At 41.9% G+C, this 24,646-nt stretch overlaps 1 protein-coding gene across 1 annotated transcript in view; it reads left to right on the forward strand.

Moving 5' to 3' along the window:
* The window catches only part of xpo5 (exportin 5), a 105,219-nt gene that overhangs the window by 10,765 nt on the left and 69,808 nt on the right, over positions 1-24,646 (forward strand). Inside the window, exons 2-3 of the mRNA XM_078557235.1 lie at positions 18,160-18,281; positions 19,924-19,996. Of these exons, the coding sequence (XP_078413361.1) occupies positions 18,160-18,281; positions 19,924-19,996 (195 nt within the window). The remainder of the gene's footprint in view (positions 1-18,159; positions 18,282-19,923; positions 19,997-24,646) is intronic.

Below are 24,646 nucleotides of genomic sequence, written 5' to 3' on the forward strand. Positions count from 1 at the left end.
GAATGGAGGTGGGAGATGTAGCTGGAGATAGTAAATGGGCTTGACAGGATGTAGGGTTTAAAGCACAACTTGGGATGAAATGGGATGTTAAAATTACAAATGGCTGTGTTTTCCATGAGAGGGTGGTCAAGTGTGGGATAAGGGTACTGTCGACCGTGCAGCATTTGACAAGGCTGCAACTAATGCTTTGATCATGTCTGTTACTGAGCTGCAGGAAGTTGACTGATCTGTATTTGACGATCAATCGCTGAGATGGATAGGTTCTTGATTGGTAAGGGGATCAAAGGTTACGGGGAGAAGGCGGGAGAATGGGGTTGAGAAACTTATCAGCCATGATTGAATGGCGGAGCAGACTCGATGGGCCGAATGGCCTAATTTCTGCTCCTATGTCTTATGGTCTGTATTTGATTTTGAGCAGGCAATCTGACAGTATTGAACTAGTCAAGAAGTGATCGGAAGATAATGATAGATGCCTCCCTTGATTATTAAACATAGAAGCTGAACCCACATTGAATAGCAGAAGGCCCGGGATAGATCTTTGAGTGACCCTGGAGATAATGCAGAGGTGGAGAGCTATTTCTGACAATATGCTGAAGGTGTTTAGATAGGGGAAAATGGAACAAAGTAGATCCAATGTTTCAGTCAACTGAGAAGGTGAAAGCCTTGAAATGGAAGTAGAGTACCTCAGTTTGAGTTAGAAATTGTGGAATTCAAGCTTCATTGCGGGGCTTCATGTAATCCAAGGTAACACAGGTGCAGTGGGAGGGTAATAATGGGACAAGTACATAAACAGACGATGGATCCAGGAGAGATGTAAATGCCTATAGAAGAATAGCAGAGGGGGAGGGAGGAAGCATGAAAAATCTGACCAAGTGAAGAGGGTCACCATGGCTCAGGAATGCAGTGAAATGCAAAAGTTCATACCATTCTGCTGGCCAGATTCCTATCCTAAGCAGCAGCTCACACCTCCTGCACCTCCCAGTTGATTTAATGCAGCCATCCTCCAATATCAGCATTTGCTGCCCAAGTGAAAATGGGAGTTTCAACTCAATGCTAAAACTGGAAGACTGCAAAATAGTCAGCAGAAAGATGGGGTTCTGTTCCTCGACCTTGCATAGAGCTTCAAGGGAACACTGAGACTAATGATAGAAGTGAGAATGAGTATTAAAGTGGAAAGTGACTGGAAGCTTACGGACTGAATGTTGAGCAGGTCTGAATGTGTTGCACATCCCGAATTGTCCTTGAGATGGTGGTGAACTGTCACCTTAACCTGCTGTAATCTATCACAGATTAGATACACCCATAGTGCTTTTGACCCATTCACAGTGAATGAATGGTGATATATCTCCAAGTCAGGATGGTGTGTGACTTGGAGGGAACTTGCAGGCGGTGGTGACCCATGTGCCTGCTGACCTTGTCCTTCTAGGTGGTAGAGGTCATAGGTTTGAAAGGTGCTGCAAAGCTTTTGGTTAGAAACACTAAACTCAGGACTGCATCATGCTGCTAAAACATGGCTGTTTTGTTTTCTAATTCCCTCTACTGGCACAGTGCACATGCTCCATCAGACATATATAGTAGCCTCAAATGAACAATGCACTACATCTCTCTCCTTGGTAAATGAGGGGCATATCTTCTTTTCCTTGAATCAATAGAATATTTGAACTTCCAAAACAAACTATTTGGGCCAGTGTGTTTCAATGATTTGTTTTCAAAAGTGTAAACAATAAACTTTAACAGAACTTGAACATGCACCAGTGACACTTGGCCTCTTTAAATCATATTCATTTCCATTTCTTCCTTTTTGTTTTTTAAACAAGGCTTGTGGTAAACTTTCACTATTAGATATGCAAACTCTTTTGTATTACCTAACAAAGTGGTGCAGGCTTTGCACTCAGTTGATTATGATAAATGAAAGACTTGTTCACCAACTGAAAATAGTTTACTTTGTAACATAATCATTTAAGTATGGTGAATGTTACTTCCTACAAGCAGGATATTGATGTGTGACATCAGATGTTGTCTCATTTAACTTGTATTTTTCATCAGAGGTGCTGCTGTCTCAATCAGATTCAATGCTTGCAAATGTTGTTTTCAGTGCTTTGAAGAATGCCGCGTTTTGTTTGATTTTGGAACCGCAGTGATCATTGATTCTTTTGTGTTGGTCACAACAAATGGCGATGTCTTTGCTTTCCAATCCAACTTAACCATGTTTCAGAAGCACTTTGTCACCTGGCTTTAGCAGTAGCTCTGAATTTCATGGTTTGCTCTGCGTTACTTTAATTCGGTCCTTCTGTTCTCTGGTCATTAGCTTCGTGGTGCAGCAAACATGAATGTAGCTGGAGGCTTCCTCGCAGTCGAGTGTGGAGTTGCTCTGTAATTGTGAAGAAAGTAATACAACTCCTGCTTCCACACCTTGCTCTCAGCAGCAGTTGTACAGATCACTTTTCTTCAAGGTACACAAACCTCTATTATTTCTTGGCCAACGATGTGTAATTTTTCGGTGAGTGAAGCCCAGGTAGTTCGTGAATTTGCTGAACTCATCACTGTTGAATGGGGGACTGTTGTTACTTATCATTATTTGATGAACTCCAGACAAAGCCAAAATCTAGTCAAACTTTGGAATGACTACTTTTGTTGAAGTAGACATAACTATTTATATGACTAGGAATTTGCTGTAGTTGTCAGTGACAACAAGAAGTTCACTAATGGGCCAATCTACAAAGTCAACGCCAACTTCAATCCATGGGCTGGCAGGTAGCTCGATTATGTTGAGCGGATCATGAAAATTGGACACTGTGTTTGCTTGACATGGTAGACACTGATTTTGTGCCTCACCTTGCAGTTAATTCCTGGGAACCATATTTTTTCCTGAAGGAGTTGCTTGATTTTGACAATTTCCTGGTTACCTTCATGTGGTATATTTACAATACATTCTGAACAACTGCGGAATAACCCTACAGTTGTTGTGTAACGAGATCAGATATGGTTGCAACTCTGGGGTCATTTTGAACATTGTGAAGACCTTGTGTGAGAATGATATTGATGTCGCTATCGCATCTTTCCAGTTTCGTGATCCCATGGCTATCATACATAGCTGCAACGTCTCTTCTTGTTGCCTCTTTGTCAGCTAATTTTTGTGACTTTGGCACCACAGTTTATGCTTGGGTAGTTGAGATGTTGTTCAGCAACCTTTTCTTCATAACTAGTAAGACTGATTGTTGGCAAAGGATGACATGGAAGTTGGCTGGGTTGAGCTTTCTTGATACTCACCACAAAATTTGTACTCTTGTAGTTTAAGTAGCCAATGCTGTCTTTGAGTAGGTGTTTGCTATTTGGACTGTTGAACTGGCTTACCAGTGGCATACGATGGGTTATCACTTAAAATTCGCTTCTGTACAAGTAGAGATGAAAGTGTAAAACACCCCTGTGATTGAGAGTATTTCTTTCTCTCTCTCTTTGCAAATAACATTGCTCTACAGTTGTTAGCGATTTGGTTTGCAATCATGATGGTTGATGATGTCTTTCTGTGTGAGAACTGCATCTGAGCCAACTGGACTTCCCTCCATAACTAGCCAGGTGTTCTTCTTGGGTCGAAGTAGGCATTTGTGCAACTTGCTGACAACCATTGTTTTACAGCCTGTTTGTATGGTGTGGCCTCTCCCATTGTCAGGCAAAAGTCGTCACATACACATCTTGACACTCAGTTGAATATAGCAATGTGCATCATAACTGAAATTCTTGGTTCAGCACCTCTTCCCCAGCTTCCTGTCTTTGCAGACATCACTCTGCTGACTGACGAAAATTCTCAAGCTGGTCGAAACCATCCGTGCTGCACCTCACTTACCATTCTATGATAACCTGTTCAACCCACTGTTGCTTGCCTTACATATCGGCACCCCATATGTGGTACCCTTCCTGAGCAAGATCTACCAGTAAACATCCTTTGGATTAAGGAATGGGAAACATGGGAATTCACTAACAAGTTCCTTCTGACAAATCCCCATCTATTGAATGGCAGGCTTTGAGCTATGATGGCGATAGTGGTCCTTGTTTAATAGTTCAGGATTGGCCAGGGCCCCTGTGCAGCCAACCTCCACCACTGGAGCCTTGGTACAAACCCCTTATGCACATATGAAGAGACACAAACAATGTTGCACATTACCGAAGAGTGTCCCTTCTACAGACTAAGTGGCGGACTAATAGTTCCCTGATGCATTCTCCATTGCAAAGTCTCGACCAATAATTTGACTTGCCAACCAATCAGCGCACTTTTCTCATACACTATAAATTGTTGCTCCCTTTGAAATTTGACGTTCTTGCATCTATCCTCATGAATACAAGATGAAGTACTTTGGCAGCATGTCTCTCTTTTTTTCAGCAATATTCAAGTTCTGTACCACTGAGCTTTACATTGTTTGTCAGCAGCAGGACATTCTGCCTGGTGTGGATAAGCACTGCCACAGTAGAAGCATTGATTGGATGAGTCTCAATTCCATTTGTGAGACTGCTGTTGCTTTGCTGGTGGTCTCTTGGCACTTAAGTGATGAACATTGTTCACACGAGTTGAACTTCAACTGTGGCTGTTACTGTTGGCAGCCTCAACTTCAGTAGTTCTGGACTTTGAAAAGAATAGCAATGTTGCTAACTCCAGTAGCTCTGACAGCTTTGCCTCTTTCAAGTGCTTTTCTGCATAGTTGATGGAGAGAGACAACCATAAATTATTTATGTTTTGATTTCCCGTTTGACATGTTCACTGAAGTCAGATTTGGTTGCCATATGCCTCAATTGTGTGCAATATCGACCAGTTGTCTCATTTGCTGCTGGTTTGGTACGCCGGAAAACAATTATTTTGGATGTTGTATTCTTTTTGGGCGTGAAATGAGTTTTTGGTGCATTTTTGGCTGAGTTGTAATCGTTGCACAGGCCTAGGTGTTTCATAAATGACTTCCAATTCTTCATCTCCTTGGTGGAGAAGTGTAAGGCCTTTTGTCTTGTCACCTGTAACTGCTATTGTGCCTTCGAAATGTTGCAGCCACTTATGTCAAATTGTGATGCTGATGACTCAAAGAGTCCACATCAAAGTGTGATAGGTTGGCATGGCCATCACCATCTTGATTGTCTGTCTGTCTGTCAGTGCAGTGACAGTGTGTGATCAAGGATCCAATGTAGCATTCTTCTTTGGCCTTGTTCTCAGATGGGTGTCTATAAAAACTGGAAGTCATTCCTCTTTTGGGAATATTCTGGTTCGTTAATTTATTGCACTGCCTGCTTGAGTGCAGTGACAATAGTTTCAATGCGAGGAGCACACCTTGAACGGCCAACAAGCCCCAACTCAGAAAATAAAAATAAAAAAATGGATTGGGCACGGGATGAATTGAGCGAATTCTCACCCTACCACTAATCTGCCCCGAAAGAAGAAAATCTACTGTAATGTGACGAGGGCCCAACTGTGATCTTATGTCAGTAATCTGGTTCACTCGAGGACAATAGCACGCCACACAACAATTGCTGATAGGTGGTCAGCCAAATTTTCCTTATCAGTCGTCAGTTTTTGCTTGTAAACGGCTTTTACTTCTGAGTCATTGTTAAGTTCTTGATAAGAAACATTCAAAACTCAGGACTGCATCGTGCTGCAAAAACATGGTTGTTTTGTTTTCAGACTCCCTCTAGTGTTGCATTACTCATGCCCCATCAAACAGGTATGCCACTCAAATGAAAATACACTAAAGGCACCGTAGGAAAATTCTTGCCCAATTGTTGCACTGCATCTTGTGTTGTAAATACCTAATTCTTAGTTCAGAATAATACTTCAGGTAATTTTTAGTCATGAGAAGACTGAAATTTAACCGTAAAAAATGGGATAACTGCAACTAAATTCGCTTGAATATTAGTACACTTAAAGGTTGGGGCCTTGTTGATTTAAGAGGCTAACTGCTAGAAAGGTAAGATTATAAAACCGCAGGTGGCCTTACTTGTAAACGTTGTATGCTGCAGCCATGGTGACCTGGTGGTGGAGGAAGGGAGTGTTTTAAGGTGGTGGATTGAATGCCAATCAGATGGGCAGCTTTGCCTGGATGGTGTTAAGCTTGTGCCTGTTGGAGTTCCACTCTTCCAGGCAGGTGTGGAGAATATTCTATCACGCCTGATTTGTGCCTGGTAGATGATGGAAAGGGCTTGGGGAGTCAGGAGGTGAGTTAAGAACATAAGAAATAGGAGCAGAAGTGGGCCATTTGGCTCCTCAAGCCTGCTCCGCCATTCAGTGAGATCATGGCTAATTAGATTGTGATCTTAACTCCACTTTACAGCCTGCCCTCCACAGCCCTTGACTCTCATACAGAGCAAAACTGTCAAACACACCCCTGATAAGAATTACTGCAGAATACCTAGCATCTGACCTCTTTTAGCCACAGTTTAGCAAAGCAACCACCAAGCGCTTGAATCATTACAGCAAAGAAGGCCATTTTTTTTTCTGTTCATGGGATGTGGGCGTCACTGGCCAGGCCAGCGTTTATTACCCACCCCTAGTTGCCCTTGTTCAGAGGGCATTTAAGAGTCAACCACATTGCTTTTGGTCTGGAGTCACATGTAGGCCAGACCGGGTAAGGACATTCCCTTCCCTAAAAGACATTAGTGAACCAGGTGGGCTTTTACAACAATGGCGATCATTAGACTTTTAATTCCAGATTCTTATTGAATTCAAATTCCACCATCTGCCGGGATTCAAACCTGAGTCCCCGGAACATTACCCTGGGTCTCTAGATTACTAGTCTGGCGACAATACCACTACGCCATCGTTTGACCCATCGTGTCCACACTGGTCCTCCTACGGAGCAATTCACGTACAGCCACTCCTCTGTCCTCTTCCCACATCCCTGCACATTCCTCCTTTTCATATATTTAGAAAAGGTAGAAAAATTTAAGGTACAGATGGAGGCCACTCTGCCCATTGTATCTGCTGGCTGAAACACGAGTCCCCCAGCTTAATCCTGTTTTCCAGCACTTGGTCTGTAGCCTTTGAGGTTATGGGACTTCAGGTGCATACCCAGACAACCTTTAAAAGTGTTGAGGGTTTCTGCCTCTACTACCCCTTTAGGCATTGAGTTCCAGATCCCTACTACCCTCTGGGTGAAAAACCTTTTCTTCATTTTCTCTATAATCCTTCTATCAATCACTTTAAATCTATGCTTCCTAGTCACTGACTTCTCCGCTAAGGGAAATAGGTCCTTCAGATCCACTTTATTCAGGCCCCTCACAACCGTGACACTTCGATCAAATCTCCCCAAAGCCTCCTCTGTTCCAAGGAGAACAACCCCGGCTTACCCAATGTATCCTCATAGCTGCAATTTTCCAGTCCTGGCAATATCCTCGGGAATCTCTTCTGTGCCCCATGTAGTGAAGCTACATCCTTTCAGTAATGAAGTGACCAACTGCATATAGTACTCAAGTTGTGGCCTAACTAGTGTTTTATATAGCTCCAGTATAATCTCCCTGCTCTAATTCGGCTAATAAATGGAAGAATTCCATATGCCTTCTTAACCACCTTATCAACCTGTCCTGCTATCTTTAGGGATCTGTGGACATGCACTCCAAGGTCCCTGACTTCCTCCACAGACCTCGGTATCCTCCCAATTGTTGTGTATTCCTTTGCATTGCATGAGCCTTCCAAATGCATCACCTCACTTGTCTGGCTTGAAATCCATTTGCCATTTTTCTGTCTGCAGCCTACAACTTTCCTTCTCACTTTGGTCTCCCCAGTGTAGATGAGACAGCATTATAAAGAGTGAATGCAAATACTAAGTTGAAAGAACTTCAAGTAAATTGCTGTGTCCTCTGGAAAGGTTAGTTTGAGGTCCTGGTACTATCTGTTGTTTTCTTTTTCTTTATTTATTGGATGTCAGTGTTGCTGCCGAGGCCAGCATTTATTGGCCTTTAAGAGTCAACCACATTGCTGTGGAGTCACATATAGGCCAGACCAGGTAAAGATGGCAGATTTCCTAAAGGGCAATAGTGAACCAGATGGGTTTTTACAACAATGGACAATGGTCATAATCAAACTTTTAATTCCAGATTTTTTTTTTTTACTGAATTCAAATTTCACCTGTTGCTGTGGTGGGATTTGAACCTGGGTCCCCAGAGCATTACCCTGGGTCTCTGGAGTACAAGTCCAATAACCATACTAATATGCCACCCTGTTAGAGTCGTATCTCTCAAGACTGAAATTTTCTTTTACAAAGTGGAAGGATTTGGCATGATCTAGAAATGTGAATGCTAACCTGGGAATTTTTTTTTAAAAGGCCGTAAGTTCACCTTGGAACTGTCAACAAGCAGGCCTCTTCCAAGAAATCACCTGACTTGTATGGTACTTGAGAAGGGGTTTTGCTTGTGTTGAACTGCAAAGCACTTTAATGAAAAGCTGGGTGACAAACAGGCAATCACACGGGAGAGGGTGAAAAAAAGAATCTTAAGTTGTGAACCTGCTTGTTTTGAAGGCAATCTTGTTGAAGAACAGGCTGAGAGAGGAAGGCTACCTTGACTGGCTCCCTCTTTCTACCTTACCTAAAATTGTGTGTGGCTATCAACCTGTAGCCAGAGAACCCTCATCTAGGTCTGCATTTGGATCTGCAAAGCTGAGACCAGTGGTGAGAACTTCCAGGCATCCACCAGGACTCCAGGTTGACGGTGTTGAGACCCTCCGGACCTTATCCTTTTTTTTAATAATACCCATCCTTCATAGCCCATCTCTGCAGAGAGACTTGTCCTTTTTTTGTCTGTGTGCTGGGGAAATTCTTTAGGAAGAGATAGATAGTTATACTTCCCGATTACAACTGTGTGTTAACCAGTGCTTGCAAATTGTTAAAAGAAGTTTTGTTTTTAAAATAAATTAACCATTCTGAGTGTCTGAAAGAAGCCTTGTCAGAGTCTCTTTTCTTCTGGTTATTAGAGGTATAGGTACACAATTTGCCATTTTGGTGAGAAAGTTAAACATTTAAATTAATGGTACAGCCTGTGGAGTAGTGAGGCTTGATGATATGCGCACTCCTCCCATCCCGGTCATTACAATGTGTTTTCAGATTATGTCTCTGAAAGGTTATGTCAAATTTAGCGTGCACACAACACCCAGTTCTAATTCAGCACCACTCTCTCTCGATCCCCTCTACTGCATCTGATTTCTTTTTTTGTGTTCTGTACATCCAACATGCAGTATTCAGTGAGCAGTAATTTCCTCCAATTAAATATTAGGAAGACTAAGTTCATTGGATGGAATTTAAGGCTCTCACCAATATGGAGTTTGGTGGTTGGGGGGGGGGGGGCAATTAATCCGACGAGAGGGTTGCATATGGGGGGACACCCGGACACACACACACACACCCCCCCCCCCAAAACCCCACTTCCTGCCACTGTCCTGAGTCTGTAGCTGGAAGGCCCTTGGGAAACCTCTGCCCCGTCACCAACTGAGGTCCATAAGTGGGCATTTAATGTCCACTTAAGGGTATCAACCTGTCACCACGGGTATTCGCCTAGTGGTGTGGGAGGTGGGGGGCTCACCATGCAGTGAGCCTTAAAAGCAAACCCTGGCAGGGCTGCTTGCAGGCTCGGGTGGGGGGGCGGGGGGGAAGAATCCCTTACACAAAGGCACTTGATGCCTGATCAAGGAACCTGGCATCAGGAAAGGGGCATTCCGCTGAGAGCTACCTTCTGCCCTTGCTGCCAAGCTCCTTCCCCAGTGACACCACCTACTATCACTTGGCTGTGCCTGGGTCCATAGGTCATCCTGGACCTTGGGTGGGTGTCATACCAGCAGCAGCCACCGCCTTCCTGATGGTGCTGCTAAGCGATGAGTTGCTGGCCTCTGGCTGGCAGGACTTCTATTCCAGGGATCCTTAATCCCAGGGAAGGCCAGTTGCTGCCCACTTAACTGTCTGATTGAAACTTAATTTTGCAGGCCTCCCTGAAAAGGCAACACAGTGCTTTCATCGGCTCTCCAACTGGAAGCGGGACTGTTTCCACCACCCCACCCCACCACTGGCTTCCATTAAATACATTGATCTCCAACCACTAATTCCTTCCCCTTAACTGGTCCCAGGTTCGTATTTAACACTAAATGAGATTCTGCCCTCTTCTTCACCAAGGCCAACTATATCTACCTCTGTTTATACCACCTGCCTCCAACTCTGCCTTGACCTATCTGCTCCTGAAACTCTTGTTCATGCTTTTATCTCCATTCAGGATTATTTCAGTGCCAGTTTCCCATTCTCATAAACCTGAAGTCATGAGGCTTTGCATGTATATTAAATAATACCCGGCCATTTACCCATCACCCTTGTGTTTGCTGGTCAGCAACAGCACAGGCCTGCATGCATATTGAATAGCAAAAGCAGCATGCTATATACAGAACCGAGCAATCCCATAAACAACAGATCCGATCAATACTTTGCAGTCCTGCAGCATCCAATCATGAATGTTGGTGGCTGTTAAGCAACTACTGTAACAGTAGGGAAGGGTGTCCATCAACATCCCCATCCTTGATAACGTCAAAGCTCAGCACGTGAGTGTCAAAGGCACAGCTGAACTATTTGTAACCATCTTCCTCCACAAGTACAAAGTTAATAATCCTTCTCTGCCTCCTATTAAAAATATCTCAGAATACACTGGACAGCAAAGACTATAGGTCCTGGTAACATCCTGGCTATAGTGCTGTAGACTTGTACTCTAGAACAAGCCAAGCTGTTTCAGTAGAACTATAGCATCCATAGTGTTGAAAATTGCCCAGGTAGATCCTATCCACAAAAGAAGGACAAATTCAACCCAGCCATTTATTACCCTATTTTAAACACCCCCCCACCCCCGCAACCACCACCACCAGTGAATTGAGGCTACAATGTGCACTGTCTACAGGATGCACTGAAGTAATTTGCCAATGCTTAATTGACAGCACCTCCCAAATGATCCAAACCCCACCATGTAAATGGACAAGGGCAGTGGGAACACACACCATTCCGATTATAACATGTATTACCATTGCTTTGTCACTGTGTCAAAATCCTGGAACTCCTCTCTACCTCAGCGCAGTAGGAATACCTTGACCACGTGGACTGCAGTATTTCAAGAACGTCGCTCACCACCATTTTCTCCAAGGCAACCAGGGATAGACCTTGATCTGGTCTGAATTTCTGAAGTGGCCCAGCAAGCTGCTCAGTTGTACAGTCACTACAATGGGGCACTAAGGATTGGCCAAAAATATGACCTTCCAGAGTGCCCATGTCTCCAAAGCCTTTGTTTTAAAATTGCCAGTTCATGCAGTATCTCATGAAATATAAAACCTGGAATAGGCTGACCCAATGTATTTTGGATCGTGAACAATGTATTCATGGATCATGATTATATATGATCTTTCCTCTTTATAAATATGCTATAATTACTTCACTGCTGATCTTCGGAGAAAGAATATTGTAAACAAATTTTATTTTTCAGTATTGAAGAGCTGGTCTTCTGGCTTCTGTGGACTAACCTATGTTACACTGTTCCTGATTTTCTTGGTTTAATAAACTCATGACTGAATACTTGTTTATATATTTTGCATACTTATCCTGGCATTCACTCATAACTTCTCAAGGACTTGTGCAGCAATTCTCAATCATAAAAAAAATGCGTGCTGGAAATCAAATAGTACGGAAGAAAATGTGGGTAACACTCAGGCCAGGCAACCTGTGTGGAGAGAGAAACAGAGTTAATATTTTAAGCCAAAGATCTTTTGTCAGAAGTCTTTAATAATAAACATTTAAAAAAAAACACTGGATGAATTGTTTCATTAATGTGCTTAGAGAAGGAAATCTGTTGCCTTACCTAATCTGGCCTAAATGTGACTCCAGACCCATGGCAACATAAATGACTCTTACTATCCTGCGAAATGTACCTGCTAGCTACTCAGTTGTGTCAAACCAAATGCAAAATGATAAAGGAATAAAACCAGACAGACCACCTGGAAATGACAAAGGAGAATGCAGCCAATCAACTCCCTAACATCTGGCTAGTTGTGTCATAGACCAGTCAAGCAACAACCCTCATTAAAACCTTTGTTTCCTCTGGACTTGACTATTCCAGTGCTATCCTGGCTGGTCTCCTGCATTCTACCCTCCTTAAATTTGAGATCCAAAACTCTGCTGTCTATGTTTTAACTTGCAGCAAGTCCTATACCCCTATCACCTCGTTGCAAGCATCACCTTGTGTTTAAAATTCTCATCCTTGTTTTTGAATCCCTCCTTGGTCTCTCACCCACCCCCCCAATATCTCTGTAATCTCCTCCAGCATCACAACCCTCAGATATCTGCAATAAAAACAAAGTGCTGGAAAAACTTAACAGGTCTGGCAGCATCTGTGGCGAGAGAGACAGATTTAATGTTTTGAGCTGAATATAACTTCTTCAGAGCTCTGATATCTGTGCTCCTCTTAAGTCTGGCCTCCCTAGTTTTTAATTGCTCCACCATTGCTAGGTGTGCCTTGAGTTGCCTAGGCTCCAAGCTCCTACACCTTTCCTACGCCTCCATCTTTGCACGTCATTTTCTTCCTTTAAGATACTTAAAGCATACCTTTTTGACCAAGTTTTTGGTCATCTGACCTAATTGTCATCCTCGTGGCTTGGTGTCATATAATGCTCTTGTAAAGTACCTTAGGACGCTTCATTACGTTACAGGCACTATGTAAATATTTGTTATTGTTGTGATGAACATGCTCACAGGTCCATACCTTTCAGTTAAAGTTCCAGACAGCACGTCTGCCATTATTGGCTATGTCCTGTCCCATTGGGAGGACAGGCCCACCAGAGGTACCAGCACAGATATACAGTCGGGAGGGTGTGCCCCTAGGAGTGTCAGATATTGATGCTGGACTCCAGATCTCATGGCATCAGGTCAAACATGGGTAAGGAAACCTCTGATGATTCCAATCTACCGCTCTCTCTCAATTGATGAATTACTGCTCCATGTTGAACATCACTTGGAAGGAGCACAGAGGGTAACAAGGGCCTGGAATGTACTCTAGTTATAGGACTTGAATGTTCATTGTCAAGACTGGCTCGGTTGCATGACTACAGACCTAAGCTAGCAGAGTCCTGATGGAAATGGATGCTGGACTGAGTTTGTTGCAAGTTGAGAGAACCAACATGAAGGTCAAACCTAATTTTATTTATACAAAAACAAAACTCTGCAGGTGCTGGAAATCTGAAGTAAAAACAATGTATTTTTTTCCCCTCATCATCCAGTCTTTCATTCCCTCATTTCTCCACCTGTCTCTAATTTGACTTTAATGTGCCCTATTTCCTTTTCCATCATTTGTTCAGTTTCTTTTTCCTCCTTTGTTTCATTGATTAAAGAGTTGGATCATTAGGTATGAGTTTTGAGGTTCCAGATGCCACATTGACATCATTGTGTTATGATCAGTTTTCATTTTTAGCAACTTGCAGCACAAATATCATTCAACGTAAAGCATGAGGTTAATTAATCCAGTTCATAGAGTGTATATGGGACAAAATTTTAGAACCAGGGCACAGGCTATTTTAGACCTGGTAATGTGCAATGAGACATGATTAATCAATAACCTCACCGTAAAGGAGCCGCTTGGTGACAGTGACCATGACGTGATAGAATTTCACGTTCAGTTTGAAGACCATAAGATGTAGGAGCAGAAGTAGGCCATTTGGCCCATCGAGTCTGCCCCACCATTCAGTGAGATCATGGCTGATCTGATAATCTTCAACTCCACTTTCCTGCCTCTTCCCCATAGCTCTTGATTCCCTTATTGATTAAAAATCTATCTATCTCTACCTTGAATATACTTAATGACCCAACCTCCGCAACCCACTGTGGTAAAGAATTCCACAGATTCACCACCCTCAGAGAAGAAATTCCTCCTCATCTCTGTCTTAAATGGGTGACCCCTTACTGAGATTATGCCCTCTGGTCCTAGACTCTCCCACAAGAGGAAACAGACTCTCCGCATCCACCCTGTCAAGCCCCCTAAGAATCTTTTATGTTTGAATAAGGTCACCTCTCATTCTTCTAAACTCCAATGAGTACAGGCCCAACCTACTCAACCTCTCCTCATAAGAAAATTCCTCCATCCCAGGATCAACTGAGTAAACCTTCTCTGGACTGCCTCCAATGCCAGTATATCTTTCCTTAGATAAATGGACCAAAATTGTTCACAGTATACTAGGTGTGGTCTAGCTAGTGCCTTGTATAGTTTTAGCAAGACTTCCCTATTTTTATACTCCATTCCCTTTGAAATAAAGGCCAACATTCTATTTGCTTTCTCTATTACCTGCTGTACTTGTATGTTAGCTTTTTGTGATTCATGCACGAGGACCCCCAAATCCCTCTGTACTGCAGCTTTCTTCAGGCTTTCTCCACTTAAGTGATATTCAGCTCCTCCTCTTCCTGCCAATGTGCATAATCTCTTGTTTTCCCACATTATATTCCATTTGTCAAATTTTTGTCCGCTCACTTAACCTGTCTATACCCCTCTGTAGACTCCTTGTGTCATCCACACCACTTGCCTTCCCACCTATTTTTGTGTCATCTGCAAACTTGGTGATAGTACATTAATTTCCCTCATCCAAGCCATTAATATATATTGTAAATAACTGTGGCCCCAGCACTGATCCCTGTGGCACTCCACTTGTTACCGGTCCTTTACTTTTCCCCAATGGTGGATGTTTAACTAACTGGCTTATAGTTACCTGTTTTTTTGTCTCCCTCCCTTTTTGAATAAGGGTGTTACATCGGCAGTTTTCCAATCCTCTGGGACTTTTTCAGAATCTAAGGATTCTCACCAGTGCATCCACTATTTCTGTAGCTATTTCCTTTAATATCCTAGGATGCAACCCATCAGGTCCAAGGGACTTATCGGCCTTTAGCTCCATCAGTTTCCCCAATACTTTTCCTCTAGTGATAGTTATATTTATTTCCTCCCCTCCTTTTGCCCCTTGATTATTTAGTATTTTTGGAATGTTATTAGTGTCTTCTACAGTGAAGACTGATGCAAAGTATTTATTCAACTCCTCTGCCATTTCCTGGTTCCCCATTATTATTTCCCCAACCATATTCTCTAAGGGGCTTATGTTCACTTTGGCCTCTCTCTTCCTTTTTATATATTTAAAGAAGCTCTTGCTGTCTGTTTTTATATTACTTGCTAGTTTACCCTCAAAGTTCATTTTCTCCCTCTTTATTGTTTTTTTGGTCATCTTTTGTTGTTTTTTAAAACATTCCCAATCCCCTGGCTTGCCACTAATCTTTGCCACATTGTATGTTTTTTTTTCAATTTGACACTATCCTTCACTTCCTTGGTTAACCATGGTTGGTTTACCCCTTCCTAGTATCCTTCTTTCTCACTGGGATATATCTTTGTTGTGAGCCATGAGCTATTTTCTTAAATGTCTGCCATTGTTCAACAACCATCTTTTCTGTTAAACTCCTTTCCTAGTCCACTCCCAGTCAATTCTGCTTTCATTTCTTTGTAATTACCCTTATTTAAGCTTAGCACAGTTGTTTCCAACCAAGGGGGAGATGTGTGTGTCTAAGGCTAGTGTTTAACCTTAAATAAGGGTAACTATAAGACTATGAAGGCAGAGCTGGCCAAAGTGAACTTGAAACTAGGTTTAAAGGCAGGACAGAAGAGTTGCAGTGGCAGACTTTTAAGGAGATATTTAATGACTCTCAGCAAAGATTTATCCAAGTGAGAAAGAAAGAGCCTATGAGAAGGATGCATCATTCATGGCTGATTAAGGAAGTTGAGGATTGTATCAAATTGAAAGAAACAGTGTACAAATCTGGAAAAATTAGTGGTAGGCTAGAAGATTGGTCAGGTTTTAAAAACCAGCAAAGAATGACTTGGAGAAAATAGAGTATGTTAGAAAGCTAGCTAGAAATATAAAAACAAGTAGTAAGACTTTCTACAAGTATTTAAATAGGAAAAGAATAACCAAAGCTGGTGTTGGTCCTCCAGCGAGAGAGTCTGCGGAATTGATAATAGAAAACCAGGAAATAGCGGAGGCATTGGGCAGGTGTTTTGTGTCTATCTTCACTGTAGAAGACTTCAAAAACTTTCTAAAGATACTTGAAAATCAGAGGCAAAAGGAGGGAGGAACTTAAAAAAACAATGACAATCACCACGGAAAAGGTACTGGAAAAACTATTAGATCTAAAGGTTGACAAGTCCCCAGGGTGAGATGGCCCCCACCCTAGTGTCTTTAAAAAAAAAAGTGGCTACAGAGATAGTAGAGGCATTGGTTATGTTCTTCCAAAATTCCTTAGAATCTGGAAAGGTCCCAGCGCATTGGAAATGGCAAATGTAACCTCTTTTCAAGGAAGGAGGGGATACATAGAGCAGGAAACTACAGGCCAATTAGCCTACCATCTATCATAGGAGAATTGCTAGAATCTACTATTAAGGTTTTAGCAGGATACTTAAAATTATAATGTGATTAGGGAGAGTCAACATGGCTTTGTGAAAGGGAAATCATATTTAACTACTTTATTAGAGTTTTTTTGAGAAAGTAACAAGCAAGGTGGATAAAGGGGTACCCATAGATGTAGTGTACCTGGATTTACAAAAGGCATTTGATAAGGTGCCACAGCAAGGATTACTACACAAGTTAGGAACATGTGTAGTGGGGTGGATGGATAAAGGATTGGTTAGCTAACAAGAAACAAAGTAGGGATAAATTAGTTCATTTTGGGTTGGCAAACTGTAACTAGTGGAGTGCCACGGGGTCAGTGCTGATACCTCAACTATTTACAATCAATATCAATGACTTGGATGAAGAGACTGGTAGCTAAATTTGACGCCAAGATAGGTAGGGAAGTAAGTTGTCAAGAGGAGGCAGAGAGTCTGCAAAGGGGTATTGATCGGTTAAGAGAATGGGCAAAAATTTGGCAGTTATTAGAGTATAAACGTAAATTTGTCCACATTTGCAGGAAGAAAAGAAAGGCAGTGTACTTTTTAAATGGAGAAATATTGCACACGCAGTGGCACTGAGGGATCTAGGTGTGCTGGTACATGAATCACAAGTTAGTATATCGGTACGGAAAGTGGTTAGGATGGCAAATGGAATGTTCGCGTTTATTTCAACGGGAATGGATTATGTAAGTTGGGAAATTTTACTGCGACTGTACAAGGTCTTGGTGAGACCACATCTGGAGCAATGTGTATAGTTTTGGTCTCCTTATTTGAAAAAGGATAAAATTGCATTAGAAGCAGTTCAGAGAAGGTTCACTCAAGTAATTCCTGGGATGAAGGGCTTATCTTATGAAGAAGGTTGAAAAGGTTGTGCCTAAACAGCACCCTTTGGAGTTTAGAAGAATGAGAGGTGATCTTATTGAAATATATAAGACCTTGAGGGGACTTAAAGGGTGGATACTGGAAGGATGTTCCCTCTTGTTGGGGAGACTAGAACTAGTGGACACAGTTTAAGAATTAGAGGTTTCCCTTTTAAGACTGAGACTTCCCTTAAGACTTTCCTCACAGTGGGTCATTAGTCTGTGGAATTCTCTTTGCCAGAAAGCAGTGGAGCCTGGGTCAATTTAATACTAAGTTAGATTGTTGATGGACAAGTGAGTCCAGGGTTATGGCGGTTGAGACCACAATCAGATCAGCCATGATCTTATTGCCTGGTGGAGTAGGCTTTAAGGGTTGAATGACCTACTCCTGTTCCTAGCTCCTATGTTCATGATGCTGACCATAAAAGATGAATTCCAGCAATTTCTTGTTTACATTAATAGGTGTGGTTCTATCATAATTAGGATTAGCAAAGATCCAAACAAGGTTTTCACTTGTGGCTCCTTTAGCTACACAGCAGCATGAGATTGTACTTTATTCCCAGTTGGTTTTCTTTCATGCTATCTTATGTTACACCTATTGAACAAAAGTGTCAATTTTCAGTTGGCACATTTGCTTTCCAGCATTCAGTTTACTGAATGCATTTGTTTTCAGATTCCAAAATGCCTTGTTCAGATCTAATGTTGCTGAGCGAGCTAACATGTTCATTGATTTTTTTTTTGTTTTGTGTGGTTTTTTTTGCTGGGAAGTATTCTCTTGAGCAAATTTTCACAATGGTGGCATTCTGTAAGTAAACTGTAGAAACATATATATTTCTTACTTCAACAGTTCTGTGAAGAGTTTAAGGAGAAGTGTCCACATACAGTGCAGTGTGGGCTACGTCTGGCTGAGAAAAACAATACAGGGATTGTCCGCCACTTTGGACTTCAGATACTGGAGCATTCTATCAAGTGAGTGAAATTTTCACTGTGCAACTGCTATTATATAAACCTAATGCCAAAAAATCATAATGTTATTTACAAGATTAAGTAGAACATTGTGCAGCTGTAAATCAAATTTTGTGAATCCTAACTTTTTATTTACATTTTGTGCATTTATTTCAATGAGTTCTCTGATACGTTCAGCTTCCAGCTCAATCCGACTTATGACTGTGGGTTAAATTTTGCAGTCAGTGGCAAAGCAATGGTTCTTGCCCCTGACCTTTGAGAAAGCTGCCCATAAAGATCTAGCGATCCCTGATGTAGACATTCCCTTTCCCGAAGCAGTTTAAATTTAGTGCCAAGCCAAGGTGATTTCCAGGTATGTGGCAGCAGTGATGTCAGTAAGCAGGGTAAGCAGCAAATGACAACTTATTTTTATAGCACCTTTAGCATAATAAAATGTTCCAATGAGTTTCACAGGAGACAAATAGGGCTTAGGGACTAATGTAATTGGGGAATCGAGCCACATGAGATATTGGGTAAGATGAAAAGCTTGGTCAAAGAGGTGGGTTTAAAGAGTGTGTTAAAGCAGGGAATCGAAGGGGAGGCATAGGGAGGGAATTCCAGAGCTTGGGACCTAGGCAGCTGAAGGCACGGCCACCAATGGTGGAGCAATTCAATTTGGGAATGAGAGTACGTAATTAGATGAGCACAGAATCACAAAGTGTTCTCACAGACAGCAACTCAGGAAGTTAACAGCTCATTATCCTTTTAAATTTTCAGTTAGTGAAATAAATGATTGATTGGATTTAAATAGGAACTATATAATTGATATAAACAAAGTTCAACATTTTTTTTATCATAACTTTTAAAATCATAATTTGACATTACACAATATAAAATTACTGATTCAGAGTCAGAGAGGTTGTTTCATAGTAATTATGAAGTTATTATGCCATTATTGAACCAAACAATCCTCATTCATTAAGATGTAACTCTTTTAGAGGATTTTTACAGTAAGACTAATGGTATAAAAAGACAAGTTCTCATCTGATTTTGTTAGGGATTTCACTCTGGGGGGCCTTAAATATGCATGCTCTGCAGGAACATAAAATCACTGTCAGCAAGTTCTGACTTTCCGTGTTAATCTGTACATATGCAGGCTTCCGAAGTTGCTGTCGCTTTCAGTGAAGTAATGATAGCAAACCATTTCATTCTCCAATACCACTCCAAAACTTGGGCCTTGAGTTTCAGGCATGATAGTAATGAGGACAAAGACCAATTCCTTGCCCCTGCATCAAATGCTTATTCGTAGCTGATTTGGATTAAACACTTCCCCTCCCAACCCCCAACCCCACCCCTGGCCATTTTTCTACCACTGCCCACTTCCTTCTCAACTCTGGTTTAGAGTATAGGCTAAACAGAGACTTTTGTTCCATATGTATAGTTATCAATCAGTGAATTTTTCCTTGACCCCATTTTAATTTTTTTTTCAGTGCATGCTGGTGTATGCTGCAATTCTTTGAAAATAGTAATAGTTATAAATGTTCTAATTCTTGTGCAGCAAAATACTGAAGTGTTTTCTCTTTGTAAAATATATTTCAAAAACAGAAAAAATTCCATAGTATTTACAAAATGATGTCGTGAAGATAACTCCTGGCGTTTTTTTAAGGTTTCGCTGGAATGGTATGGTGCACCGTGATAAGGTCCAGCTGAAGAATAGTGTGATGACTCTTCTATCGCGTGTAAGTTGTCTTATTAACTTTCCTGCTTTTCTGACCTCAAACCTCACCACCAACTACATGACATTTACAGTGAAACTTGTGCAAATAGTTGTCTCCCAGTTAATGGATACTTACTGATGGACACAAATAACTAGCATTGTAATAGGTGTAAACTGCACCTTGAAACCATGGACTCTTGTAAATTGCGGATTATGAACACCCTTCAATGCACCAAGTCTGTCAACAACTTAAACACCAGTGGCACAGATAGATATGAGGTGACAGAGAAACTGCCCTCTCTCTGGGTTTGAATGTTTGCATGGCTCTATCCTGGATAGAGGGTTTTTTCTGCCACTGTGGATGCCGGGTAAAGAGACCTCCTTTACATAAATGCCGGGGGGGGGAAGAATTGGGGCTAAGGAGATGCGATGGAGACTGGGAGCTTTGAGGGTAACACAAATTATTTCCCCTCTCCTCTGCTTTTGTTTTCCTCTTTCTCACTTTCTCTCAGGTGGTCTCCTGCTGCTTGGAACTTCTGTAGCAGCTGCTGGCGTAGGGCATAAAACAGACTAAGATTTTCAACTACAGATGACCCAACCTAAGATAAACCCATTAACATTTGTATAAGTCATGTGATCCAATGCTATGCGGTCAGAACTTTGTGTGGTCAAACTTTCAGGAATACCTCCAACCAAAGTTGACAACCTGACTCCATCCTTCTTGATAAATACTGAACACTGCCTAGAATTTCAACTTGTCCCCAAGCAGCAGGAGACATCAGAGAGAAAGTGAGAAAGAGGAAAACAAGAGCAGGGGAGAGGAGAAATCATTTATGTTACCCTCAAAGCTCCCAGTCTCCATCGCATCTCCTGAGCCTCAATTCCGAATTCTGCAATTTCATTGCCCCCCCCCAACAAAGCCCACATTATCTTGTTTCACCCCACCTGGTGATTTCTGCAGGACAATAACTTTTCCCCAAGTTTGTTTGGGATCTGCTAGGTACTCTGGCCCATAGCAATCTTACCATGTACAGCCTGCCAACATAGCAGATCACAAGATCTGCAATGTTTCCTCAATGCAAATGACTCTGGGATGGCAGTGAACTAGGAAATCCAATGAACTAATATCACATGCTGTTGTCAGGGCTCCAGAATCGGGCACAATCCAGAGTCAGGGTAAGATAAAAGACCAATGCTGCAGGCGATATAGCCAATCACAGAATATTTGCTTCCTCCAGTTTACTGTACATACAATGGGCATTTTTCAAATAAAGGGCACCTAAGGCCAGACCCATTGGTGTCTCTAATTTACATGTCTCACTGCAAATAGTTCCTAGAATGTTTGAGAATGGTCTTGAATGAGATTTGTACCATTTTTGAATATTTAGATTATATTTTAGCAGTTAATAAAAACATGGTAATTAGGAACGGGAGTAGGCATTCAACCTTTTTAATCTGCTCTGCCATCCAGTACAATCATGGCTAATCTTTGACCTCAACTCCACCTTTCTGCGCTATTCCAATATCCCTTAATTCCCTTAGCATCCAAACATTTATCTCTTTCTGGCTTGAATATACTGAATGACTGAGCATCCACGGTCCTGTTGGGTAGAGGATTTCAAAATCAATAACCATTTGACTGAAGAAATTTCTCCTCATTCCAGTCATTAGCTGACTCCGTGTTCAAAACTGACCCCTTGTTCTAGACTCCCCAAAGAAAACATCATCCCAACAATTGCCTTATCCAGTACCTTGAGAATTTTTAACGTTTAATTAGATCACCTCTCTTTCTTCTAAGTTCCCAGGAATACGTCTAGTCAACCTTTGTTGTAACTCCCTCCAAGATGGGTTTATCCGTTCTTGGGTAAGGAGACCAAAACTGAACATGCTACTCCAGGTGTGGTCTCACCAACGTTCTGATTTTAGCAAGACTTCCTCACTCTTACATTCTAATCCCTTTGAAATAAAAGTTAAATACACTAATTGCTTTCTAGGTTGTTTACTGTACTTAAAAAAAAAAATCACAAAGTTAACATGCATCAGGGACAGTGAAGGACTTGTTGTGCAGAACCAGCCATAGGTAAGATAGGACATAAAGGGACACCACTTTTGTATCTCTTGTACAGCCCATACATACATGGAGGCAGCAGGCTGAGAGGACGAACCCTGTCATGTTTAGACCGAACCGAGTCTATTGCAAGCCTACCTTCACCGGTCAATATATGCTTTGAGATTCTTACTGTCCCATGCATTTCAGTGCTTCAAACATCAAGTACTTCGGATCACCAATATTTTCTAGTTTCTCACATTTTAAAACATTCTGCTTTCTGTTTTTCCTTCCAAAGTGCATAACTTCACATTTTATTCTTATCTGCTTGATAGTACAGAACTTGAGTATTACTAAAAAAAAAGATTTTTTGTCAAGGCTTTTTGTCTTGCACTCATCAGGACAATTTGCAAGAATACTACATATGGAAGGAACAACAATTTATACTGTATGAGAAGAGTGCTGAGTGGCTGGCAAGTGGACTCTGATAGAGGCGTTACCATGGATAATACACCAGTTGATGGTGACTGACAGTTAATTAACAAGCATTGTTTGAAATTTAAACCAGAGCTTGATTCTGTTTGGTTGAGGCATTGCCCTAAGGAATGAACCAGCAAATGGCTGTCACTTATTTTGTTTAGTTGAAACAGGTGCAATGTGTGTACATGTTTCTTTCAGCAAAGAACAGGGCCCTGTCTATTAACATATGTAGTTTCCAGTACACGCAAATGTGCCACACTGTGAGCCTAACTGACAATCTTAAATTGATTGTCAGCATAATTTTTTAGCACACCGAGGATTATTTAGCAAATGTTATCCAATTGCAGAATCACATCTAATGGTGGACGCTGTTTTGCAAACACGGACTGATTGGGTATGGTCTGTATCTTGCCTGTTGCGAAGTGTGGAAGGGGCATGTTGTTTGATACGATCTGCCAGTTTTTGATCGTTTGATACGATCCGCCAGTCTCTGGTAGGGGCATTACCATGGAGAATGCACTGGTTGTGGTGACTGACAGTTAACTGCCAAGCACTGTTTGAAATTTAAACCAGGCAGCTTGACTCTGGTCAAGGCATTGCCCTGAGGAATGAACCAGCAAATGGCTGTCACTTATTTTGTTAAGCTGAAACAGGCGTAATGGGTGTACATGTTATAAGACCATAAGACATAGGAGCAGAAATTAGGCCATTCGGCCCATCGAGACTGCTCCGCCATTCAATCATGGCTGATAAGTTTCACAACCCCATTCTCCCGCCTTCTCCCCGTAACCTTTGATCCCCTTACCAATCAAGAACCTATCTATCTCGGTCTTAAATACATTCAATGACCTGGCCTCCACAGCCTTCTGTGGCAATGAATTCCATAGATTCACCACTCTCTGGCTAAAGAAGTTTCTCCTCATCTCTGTTCTAAAAGGTCTTCCCTTTACTCTGAGGCTCTGCCTTCGGGTCCTAGTCTCTCCTACTAATGGAAACATCTTCCCCACGTCCACTCTATCCAGGCCTTTCAGTATTCTGTAAGTTTCAATCAGATCCCCCCATATCATTCTAAGCTCCATCGAGTATAGACCCAGAGTCCTCAAACGTTCCTTATATGTTAAGCCTTTCATTCCTGGTATCATTCTCGTGAACCTCCTCTGGACCCTCTCCAGGGCCAGCACATCCTTGCTGAGATACGGGGCCCAAAATTGCTCACAATATTCTAAATGTTGTCTGACCAGAGCCTTATAAAGCCTCAGCAGCACATCCCTGCTTTTATATTCTAGTCCCCTCGAAATAAATGCCAACATTGCATTTGCCTTCCTAACTTTCCTAATGTTCTTTTTGTCTGCAAGGAACAGGGCCATGTGAATTAAAATATGTACATGCAAATGCAACAAACTGCGAGCCCAACTGACCATCTTAAATTGGTTGTCATCGTAATTCTCAGCACACTGAGAATTATTTAGCAAATGTTCTCCAATCATGGAATCACATCTAATGTTGGACACTGTTTTGCAAGCACGGACTGGTTGGGTACAGCCTGTCTCACCCATTGCAAATAGCGCAAGGGGCATGCTGTTTGATGCGATCCACGAGCCTTTGGGATGTACGGCCTTCATACCTTGCATCATGCCAGCACTGAACATACCACATTACTCGTTTATGCGATAGACAGAACATCTTTTTGGCTTGACGGCAGCATCCTGTTAGTTGTAAATACCACTTGTGTTGCCACTGCATTGTAGCAGCGTGAAACAGCTAGCTTCACCCGTTGCTCATATTTTTGAGATACCTTGCCCTTCCAGAGTAATCAGAGGTCGACTGGACACTTTTCAGGGCAGAAAGTGACAACTTTAGGCCCATTCATGAGTTTGCACAATATACAGCGTGAAGTGATCTGATCAGGGCAGCCATTATCCTGCAGGGTGCCTTTGTGTCCTATTTCAGCACCAAGCTTGCATGGTAAGCAAATGGCTTGAGCCCTATTTACGAGGTTGCCGATAAGGCCAATCCTATAAGTGCGTGGGACAGTAAGAATCTCAAAGCATATATTGACCAGTGAAGGTAGGCTTGTGATAGACTGGGTTCGGTCTAAAGATGACAGGGTTCGTCCTCTCAGCCCGCTGCCTCCATGTATGTATG

Source organism: Cetorhinus maximus, chromosome 14, assembly GCF_964194155.1.
Source record: "Cetorhinus maximus chromosome 14, sCetMax3.hap1.1, whole genome shotgun sequence".
NCBI lineage: Eukaryota > Metazoa > Chordata > Chondrichthyes > Lamniformes > Cetorhinidae > Cetorhinus > Cetorhinus maximus.